General features: G+C 46.8%; 1 protein-coding gene across 6 annotated transcripts in view; it reads left to right on the top strand.

Moving 5' to 3' along the window:
• The window catches only part of BTBD11 (BTB domain containing 11), a 332136-nt gene extending 325210 nt beyond the window's left edge, over positions 1-6926 (top strand). For 5 of the 6 annotated variants that reach the window (XM_024992023.2, XM_059886625.1, XM_024992025.2 and 2 more), the window contains one exon: positions 4757-6926. In XM_024992023.2, the coding sequence (XP_024847791.1) occupies positions 4757-4966 (210 nt within the window). In that variant the 3' untranslated portion in view covers positions 4967-6926. The remainder of the gene's footprint in view (positions 1-4756) is intronic. The other variant, NM_001205745.1, reaches the window with a different exon arrangement.
• Positions 6927-10174: the final 3248 nt, after the last annotated feature.

Raw genomic sequence — 10174 nt, forward strand, 5'->3', positions numbered from 1 at the left:
TTGGCTTATTTTGTGGCTGGCTTCTTTCATTTAGCACAATGTCTTTAAGGTTCATCCATGATGTAGCATGTGTCAGAATTTAATTTCTTTTTAAGGCTGAATATATTCCATTGTATGTATATACCATATATCATGCATTCATCCGTGTACACTTGGGTTGCTTCCACCTCTTGGCTACTGTGAATAATGCTGCTGTGAACAGGGGTGTGCAAATATCCATTACAGTCTCTGCTTTCGGTTCTTTGGGTGTATATGCCTAGAAGGGTAGACCTCACTTCAGAGCACAGGTTCTTCCTTGTGTTTACAGTCTGGCCTAATACATGTTTGAAATATTTGTGATAATTCTTGATACTCAAAAGATTTTCTGATTGGTCATTAGTAAATCAAAAGATACAGGGAGGCTACTTGCTCCCCACTAGCAGTGGGTGTTTTGGTTAAATGAGGCTTTTACCAAAACCTGGTTTCCTGGGACACAACAAAAAAATTTTTTTATCTTAAACTGGTTACTTTGCAGAAAAAGCATCCAGAGAAAACTCTCTACCCAGGAAGAGGGCCTGATTAGTTTCACCTTCCTCTGCCCCGTCCCCTGGCCATGGATGCCCAAATTGCCCTGTGAACCCCACATCCACAGTGGCTTTGCCGTGGCCTGTGTCCTTGGGAATGCAGCAAGGCCTGCACGCCACAGCCCCATTTTAATCACTTCAGCCTCCTTGGCAGGCAGCTTCTGTAGCTCTCTTGCTATTTAATAACACAGCCAACGCAACGTGAGCCCGGACTGGGAATACGTTTGTGCTACAGGCTTACAGCACCTATGGCAAAGAACTGCCTCTTTCATGTATGTGCCTCTGCAGCCAGAGCTTGGCCTTTTGCAGACGCCAGCTTCTGCCTACCCTCTCAGCCTCATCCTGGGACATTTCCAAGGTCAACACCTGCCCTTCATGACCCCGTGCCCCCTCTATGCGCTGCTTCCCCTGTGCTGTGGATCCTGCAGCATTGACAGTCACCTGCCATGTGGATTCTGTTACTGGCAGATTGTGCTGCAGACTGAGGCTGGTTTAGTAAAAGAGCCAGAAAAGAAAGAAACCAACACTTGGTTTGGAACCCTCAGAAATGCAGGCATTTAGGTACTAACAACCATGTTTCAAATATCAGCAAGTTCTTGGCAGCATTACTTCTGTTGTGCACATAACCATTGGCGACATCTGTGGAGTTTTATTGAGAAGAGAAGTCCAGCCCATAAATGCATGGCTTCATCATCTTTGTTTTCCTAGCAAAGCTGTCCCAAACTATTCAGTCATGAAGAAGAGGCTCTGGAGCCTCTGATGGCTCTTGCAGGGTGTCTTTCAGCTTGAGAAAAAGAACAAGCCTGTTCATCAAATTGAATCTAAGCTAAGGCAGTAAACTCAATGGGGCACTGTGATGAGAAGAACATGGGTTTGGAAACCAAGGGATTTGTTCCCTAGTATTTATTGAGTGCCCACTATTTACCAGGAATTGTATACATATTTGAATGTGTGTATTCAGATGTGTAATACACATCTGGTAAGACATGGTCTCTGCACTTGAAAAAATTTTGTCTAGGACAGGAGTCAGCAAAATTCTTCTGTGACAATCCAGGTAAATATATTCACAGAGGCCATGTGGTCACTTTGATCCTCCTCAGCTCTGCCTTTGTAGTGCAAAAGCAGCCAGAGACAATATACAAATGAATGGGTGTGGCTGTGTCCTAATAAAACTTTATTTATAAAACCAGATAGTGGGCCACATTTGGCACTGAGGCCTGTAGTTTGTCAACTGTTGGTCTAGATGGTGAGAGTTCCAGTCCCAGTTCTGTCTGTAATTAGATATGTAAAAGTAGGCAAGCATATGATGTATAGTCACCATTCAGTAAATATCACCATGTATAAACTTGGATCAGATCAGTTCAGTCGCTCAGTCGTGTCTGACTCTTTGCAACCCTGTGAATCACAGCACGCCAGGCCTCCCTGTCCATCACCAACTCCCGGAGTTCACTGAGACACGTCCATCGAGTCAGTGATGCCATCCAGCCATCTCATCCTCTGTCGTCCCCTTCTCCTCTTGCCCCCAGTCCCTCCCAGCATCAGAGTCTTTTCCAATGAGTCAACTCTTCGCATGAAAGTACTTATTATTCTCTAATTACACTAGCTTACAATAAGAAACGCTCCTATACAAAGCAAGTAGCTAGGAGTGGTAAGAGAAGGGGACTCTCTGTGTCCCCAGAATCAGAGATAGGCAACTCTGAGCCTCAGTTTCCCCACATGTACAATGAGGCCTTTTCTCTGTAACTCAAAAAACTGGATTCATCTTGAAAGAATTAAAACATTCCTAAATGGCAACCCACTCCAGTATTCTTGCCTGGAGAATCCCAGGGATGGAGGAGCCTGGTGGGCTGCCGTCTATGGGGTTGCACAGAATCGGACACAACTGAAGCGACTTAGCAGCAGCAGCAGCAAGAACTCTTCCAGCTCCAGGATACTATGCATCTGTGTAACATTTGGGTAATAACAAACCTACTCACTTGATAAACCTCAATAAGCTCCCTAAGCCTCTCACAGAATAAGCTGGTATGTCCACGTCTTAAATACTCAAGAGCATGGTACTCACTAGTCCAAGCCCCCACATTTTGTGGTTTGGGAAACTGAGGCCCAGAGAAGTGATTTGACCTGCCCAAAGTTGCATATGATTTTTATGAAGACAGGTCATTGGCTCACTGAATTATCACATGGGGTCAGTGAGTTCAAGGTTACAGGCTTGGTCCTACTATGGGCCAGTTAGCTGAACTAGGTTCTGTAGATACAGCCAATTCCCCTTATCCTAACCTAGCCACTACTTTGTCCACGTGGGACCCTGGATATAAATGAGTGAGATGAGAGTAATAATTATAAATAGTGTACATTTAGCATGACAGCTAATATTGAGTGAGTGCTGATGCTGACTGCAAACAGCCACTGTTCCGAATGTGCCATGTATCACCTCACCTAAGGCCAGCAACAGCTTATTAGGTGGGTATTATTATTTGCCCCCATTTTAGAGATAGGAATACTGGGACACAGAGGTTCAATAGCTCACCCAGCAGCAGATGGCTGGAATGGTACAGTCTGGAGTAAATTCCAGAGCCCCCTCCCTCAGTGCCCTTGCTATCCTGCCTTCCCTAAGTGTGCAGATGACAGAGTCCCACCATCAGTTACGTTCCACTCAGTACCCCCAACAGGTCCATGATGCGAGGACATAATTTCCAGTTTGAAAATAAGGAACCTAAAGCCAAAGGCCAAATAAAGCAGCTTTGGTACAAATTCAGAATGGGGGAGCCCTGATTTGAATCCAAGTCTCCCACTCATTCCTCCATTGCCCTGTTGGCACTGCCTCATTATCATTCCACCATCCACAGCAAGCAGCTGGAAATGCATCTGTGGCTTAATGGACAGAATATCAGGGAGTTCAGAACAAAGAATTCCACATTCAGATAATTTAGATAATTCAGCATCTAAATAAAGCAGCAGGATATCATCTCAGGGAGCACATAACTAACTTCTGAGCATGCAGCTCATGGCAAGAGAGAGACTTGCAAGCTTTGAAAACCAAAGAAAAGGCCTGAAGACAGACAGCCAGCCCTCATACCCACATTTGTTTCTTCATCTCAAACATGAATTCCTCTAGCAAGCACGTTTCTGAGATTTAATGGTATCAGGCTAGAGGCAGTGCATCCTAATGGTTAAACACACAGCCTTCAAGACTTGAGTTACAGGGTTCACCTCCTGGTTCTGCCTTTGACATGTTGTCTGAATTTTTGTCAGCTACTCTCTTGTCTCAGTTTCCTCATCTATAAGTCAGAGGTGGTAACAGTACCTGCCTCAAGGAAATTTGAAGATTAAATGAGATGATGCACATAAAGTGTCTAAGCATGATGCTCTCAATATATATTTGCTGCTGGTACTGTAACTGTGAGAGTGAACTGCTCATTCACACATTCAGCAAATCCGTACGGTGTCTGCCGTCTGCCAAGTCTTCTGCTTGGGGTTGTAACATGAGGCAGGTTGATGTCAGCCCTGCTGTATTGGTTTAGTCTGTCAGGAACTATGTCTCTCCATCAGTTTCTCAGCGTTAGCACTATTGATAATGTGAGCTACGTAATTGTCTGCCAAGGGGTCTGTCCTCTGCATGGTAAGATATTTAGCAGCTTCTATGGGGGCTTCCCAGGTGGCGCTACTGGAAAAGAACCTGCCCGCCAATACAGGAGATGTAAGAGATGCGAGTTTGATCCCTGGGTCAGAAAGATCCCCTGGAGGAGGGCATGGCAACCCACTCCAGTATTCTTGCCTGGAGAATCCCATGGACAGGGAGCCTGGAGGGGTGTGGCCCATAGGGTTGCAGAGAATCAGACACAACTGAAGCAACTTAGCATGCATGCATCATGTAAAGAGATTAGAACTGTGTCTGCAGGCAGGGAGAGGGCTTGCAGAAGCACAGACAGACACTTCAAGCCAGCTCCAAACTGGCACCTCTCACACAGCTACATCCTCTTAGCCAGAGCAACTCACAAGGCCAAGGCATGGAGAAATGAACTCAGCCCTCCGATGGGAGGAGCTACAAGGTCATGTCCACTGGGGTGAATACAATAAAGGACACAGAATCAGGGCCACTGTCGCGGTCAAGCTACCTTAATAGGTATTCACCAGAATATAGATGAAAACAGGTGCTTTCAGAAACATAACCATCTCGTGCTTCCTCTCCACAGTTTCTTGGAGTCACAGAGCTGTCAGCATATTGTGAAGGCTACTTTCTCAAAAACATGATGGTCCTTATCGAAAATGAAGCCTTCAAGCAGCTCCTATATGACAAAAATGGCGAGGGCACGGGCCAGGATGTGCTGCAGGACTTACAGAGGACGTTGGCCATCAGGATTCAGTCAATCCACTTGTCATCTTCCAAAGGTTCTGTTGTATGAGACGTCCGGTCCAGGGAATGTTCCCCGGGGACTTGCCAGTTCTGCTGCTGCGTTGGCTTCACACGAACCTGCAAATCTCACCTGGCATCTGTTTTTGGCTGAGCCAAGGAGCTGCCTCTACTGCCTCAGCTGCTCTTGACAAAGCAAATGCAGCTCTCGTGAGCTCCTGTTGAGAAACAAAGGACATGTCACTGGCCTACAGATCCGAGTGCACCCGGATCCAGAGGTAGAAGGCCGGGGGGCAGCCACACTGGCCTCATCTGAAAGCCCCCCTGCGGCAGTTGGACACCCCTTGCCAAGGGCCTCTGCCCAGTGGGTGGACTGAGGACTAAAGGTCATTCAGGTTCCAGGCTGACAGTTGGAGAACTTCACCGTACTGACCCTGAATAGCATTATATTTATTACACATTAAGGACCTTAGTAGCTGCAGTTCCGTAAGAGTCAACATGATAGCAAATTGGTGAGACTGTTACCAATAACGAAGACAAATTTTTAGGGGTGGGAACTTTTTAAAATGTTCATATAAAAAACCCCCAAAACAGGGCAGCCTTGTAGTTTAAAATATATTTCTAAAAGCTTAACAGTTCATTTTCAACTGAATTGTGTTTAGGGATCTGTGTTTTGAGATTTCTTTTCTTTTTTGAAGAAAAAAACAGTAAGTAGCAGATCTGTACTGTATAAACATGCATCTGACAAGATATTGCTGATATTCTACACAAGGTGAAATAATAACCTTGCCTTAGTGATCATGGTTACACAAAAGAGCTGCACTGCCAACAATTATCTCTAACTCAATAGTTGAAAAAAAAACCTGCATGCTGATTGTGGTTTCGGGGTAAGAATAAAATCCCCCCACATTAAAAAATTCACACATGCATTTGCATGGCCCGAACCTGTAAACTGTTATGTTTGTGCTTCATTTTTGCCAAGGTAAAAATGTCCCATCACTTCTTGCTAAAAGTCCATTTGGTGAAACTAACATATCCATTCCCTTCCATAGTTATGAATGTCCCTGAGATGCTGTTGCAGAAATGTGTTCATAGATGATGCTGCATAGGGGATGGGGGGCGGGGCACGTTGGAGAATTTACTATTAATCCCAGAGGTCTCTCTGTATTCTCAGAAGATGTTAATAGTTTGTTACTAGCCAGAGAATATGACTACGTTAGATTATTTTTAAAGATGAAAGATGTATGATAGGATGGATTCTCTCTGTATTCCGAGAGTGTACAGTATAGGGTTATCTATAATGAAAGTTTATATCGACAGGGTTCCGTTTGCTCTGCCATATATTATAAGCAGAAGAGATTAGTGAAGTGCCACAATATTCCAAACAATCTCTGAGTTGCTGCCTTTTCTTTCTTGTCCTTTCATTTGAAACCTAGATAACATGCGGTTAAAAACTAGGAGAATGACTCTTACCCTTTGGGATGGCAAAGTTTTGTTGATAAACGTATTTCCTAGCATGCCTTTGGGAACTTGTGCACAGACCCCAGAGTCTAAAGGAGCTGCTGTTCAAACGTTGTACTAGCCCCTGAGCCGTTGTTCAGAGGACCAAGGTCAAGTCCTGTTTCTTGGGTATGACCCATGGCGTACACGGGCCACGTCCGTCTACAGTATTGGCTCTTCTCTGATGCTGATGCAAGGCTTCTCTTCCACTTGGTCGTTTGCAAACCTCCCCAGCCCCTACCATCCAATGAGGAAGGGGGGAAAAACAAACTGTCTACAGAGGAATCCAAGTTACAGATACACAGCATGTCCTGAGTCTTCGCTGTCTCTCACCTCCTCCTGTCCTCAGAGATGCTGCCTGGATGTTTCCTTAACTGCGCCTGACTTCCCTGTGAATGTCTGATGCTAGCTCAGGGCCTTTGGGCATTGATTATGTACAGTGGCAACTCCTGATGGGCTTCTGTTATAGTTTGGTGTGCTTTCTCTGTCATTAAAAGAAATGATTTTCCCAAGCCGCGCATTGTTTTTATGGTACCTGTGAACTCGTACCCAGCTGTAGCCTAAGAAAGTCACTCGGTTAAGAAATCGGAAAAGATGACCCCGCAGGAAAAAAGTCAAGGGAAATGAAGGCGCTATCTAGAAGGCACAAGATAGGTGCTCGTGTCGCTGAGCACCTTCTGCTCTGCCAACTAGAACTTGGCTAACCAAGCTCTAGCCCCTGGGACTGCAGACGCCTCTGGGTGCTACCCTTGGATTTCCTTCCCGTCAGGCAGAGGACATATAGGTGCCACTTGGAAGTACTTTTGCCTCCTGCAGTGAACACGTCCGCAGAGAGTGGAGTTCTGAGTGTCACTTGCGTGCCTTGACCAAGATTTGGGAGGGGAGGGGTGGGCAGTGGAGGAAAACAGGTTGTCTCAACCTGGCATGCCCCGCCCCAAGGGCCAGCATGAAATGATGTTTATGGATGGGGGTAGCATTCTGGGATTGGGGTGAGGGTCATGGAGGGTCAAAGTTCACCCTTGGGAGGTCAAACCAAGTCTCCAGCTGATCCCCTCTGGCTCCTGACCCAGCCCAGGTCTGGTGGAGAAGAGGACTCCTGCTGTACCCACTGAGACCTCTGGGGAGCTGGGGAGAGGCCCAGGCAGTCCCCTGGAGCCTGGGACAGTGAGGCCCAGTACACAGCAGACGTCACAAGCACCTCTGGCAAGGGCTGGTCACCCCTGCTTAGCACTCGACATCTGTTTCTTCTTTAGGAAGCAACCCAAGCAACTGAGTGCCAGGGACCAGAATTCTGAGTCAGGCCAGGAGAACAGAAGGTCAGTTTATTTTTAACTGTGCATCACCCTCTGTGTAGCATCAGTGTGAAGAAGGCATTTAATGTGTTCCTTTTGGAAGCTAAAGTGTCTGCAACATTTGCCTTTCACTTGTCCGGCAGGGGGCTTTTTCACTCAGTTCTTAGCCACTGTACAAGGGCCCCTTAGTATCTGGGGGAGGCAGGGGAGCCTCCCCACTGGCCACTCAGCTCCGTGCACCCCTTCCGTTTGCAGTGAGAAATCACATGACTCCTGCGCCTGCAGCCACAAGTATCAATACAAACGGCTCTACTTGGCTTCTGCTGCCCCCTCCCTCTCAGCTTGCAATGGTTCTTATATACACCAGGTTTGAGTGCCACCCATTCTCCCCTGAAGAAGGATTCTTCACCCAAATCGCACCAAGATAAAGGTGTGAGCTCCCAACACAAGAAGGCAGAAGCTGGAAGAAAGTGCGGTCAGGCCACAGGTAAGGATTGGAGGAGATCTGCGAGCCTCTCCACCCCTGAGATTTCCTGGGAAGCCTCAGGCAAAAAGTTTTAACTCCAGCTGGGTGATGTTTCACTCAGGGTTGTCTCATGTAGGCTGTTAACACACAGTATTTACTAACCTCAGGCTGTGTGCTCTGGGCATGGATATAGGGTAAGGATCCTAGGTGAGTCTTTGAGAAAAAAAATCTGTTTCAATCATCCTGGGGTCCCAACTCACCTCCCCCTGCCCCTGGCCTTACATACGCCAGCCTCAGTCCCAGCTGAGTGGTCAGAGATGTATTCACATCCTCCCACTCCTGACTCCCTTTCCCACCGGCCCCAGGTGGACACCCTCCCCAACTGGGGGAGCGTTTCCTGGGCTTGTTGGCCCCAGGGCTCAAGTCAGGGAGAAATTTCCCAGCTTCTCCACAGCACCAGGATCCAATGCAGGTCTGAAACCTGAAACGTTCGTGGTCTCAGCTGATTCAGCCCCTGATTCATTTTGAACTGATGGACAAGTTACTGCACCATCTAGTTCTCATTTTCATCTTTTTTAAACTGCATTTAAAAAAAAATAGCTAGTTAACAGGGTTGTTGGGAGGATATTAGAGAAGGTATTTTGACAGGGCTTCCACTTGCAGTAGCAGAGAAAAGGCGTTCTGAACTTCTGAGACTGGGCAGAGAGAAGAGGAAACTGATAACTCACACAAGGAAGATTGACCTGTTTGCCATTCATTTCTGGAACTTTCTGCTGCAGTGTTCCCCCATGGTGGTTTATGATTCTCTAGGGTTTTGCTGCTCTTCCAGGGGCTGTGAGAAAATTGCACCAAAACAATTGTGTTGCAAATCTTGTTCCTAGGACAGTACCCTATGCAATGTCGGTGAGCAAGAAATGTTTAACTTAATGAAACCAAGTTCAACTAGATTTTCTTTCATGCCTGCACACTAGGTTGCTTCAGTTCAGTTCAGTTGCTCAGTAGTGTCCAACTCTGCGACCCCATGAATCCCAGCACGCCAAGCCTCCCTGTCCATCACCATCTCCCGGAGTTCACTCAGACTCCCATCCATCGAGTCAGTGAGCTCCTCTGTCTATGGGATTTTCCAGGCAAGAATACTGGAGTGGGCGGTCATTCCCAGGCAGCGCGCAGTGGTAAAGAATCCACCTGACAGGGCAGGAGTCGCAGGGGACATGGGGTTCGGTCCCTGTGTCGGGAAGATCCCCTGGAGCAGAAAATGGCAACCCACTCCAGTATTCTTGCCTAGCAAATCCCAAGGACAGAGGAGCCTGGCAGGCTACACTCCACACGGTCGCAAAGTGTCTGATACGACTGATCACGAGCATGAAATTCCTAAAGGAAACAAACTACTAGATATCACTGCCAAAAAAAACCCCAAGATCTCTGTCCGCATCAAGTCAGCAACTAAGCCCATGTCCTCTGCCGCCACTTGAGTGTAGGGACACTCATCCCCAATCCGTCCACCAGGAAACCTCCCCAGTGAGACTTCAAGCCACTCCTGTTCCTCCCAGCTGGCCAGTGCCTGAATAAAGCAGCACGTGCCTTTCAACAGGGCCGTTACAGAAGCTGGTAGGATGCCTATTTTTTCACCCTCTTTAAAAATAACCCAGCACATTTTAAACTTCCTGCTTCATAGGGAAAAAAAAATAGAACTCAAACTCAGCAATCACATTGCACATTAGTTCCCATTCCTGATGAGGCAGTCAGATAACAGAGCCCCGCAAAAGGACACATCTCTAAGTTTAGCTCTGAATATGAAAAGACTATCTGCCTGCGTGAATAGGCAATTAAAAGAGATGCCCTGATGTCGCTGATACGTTCTTTGGATGTTGCTTTTCGGAGTTAACCTTTGGATGCATTCTGAATTTTAATGCCATTGCAAATCTCTGGTACTCAGCTGCAAAGACAGGAGGCAGGTGGTACAACATAGGGCTCCAGGCTGGCCACCAGATTTCACCTCTGG

The sequence above is a fragment of the Bos taurus genome, chromosome 5 (genome assembly GCF_002263795.3).
Source record: "Bos taurus isolate L1 Dominette 01449 registration number 42190680 breed Hereford chromosome 5, ARS-UCD2.0, whole genome shotgun sequence".
Classification (NCBI taxonomy): domain Eukaryota; kingdom Metazoa; phylum Chordata; class Mammalia; order Artiodactyla; family Bovidae; genus Bos; species Bos taurus.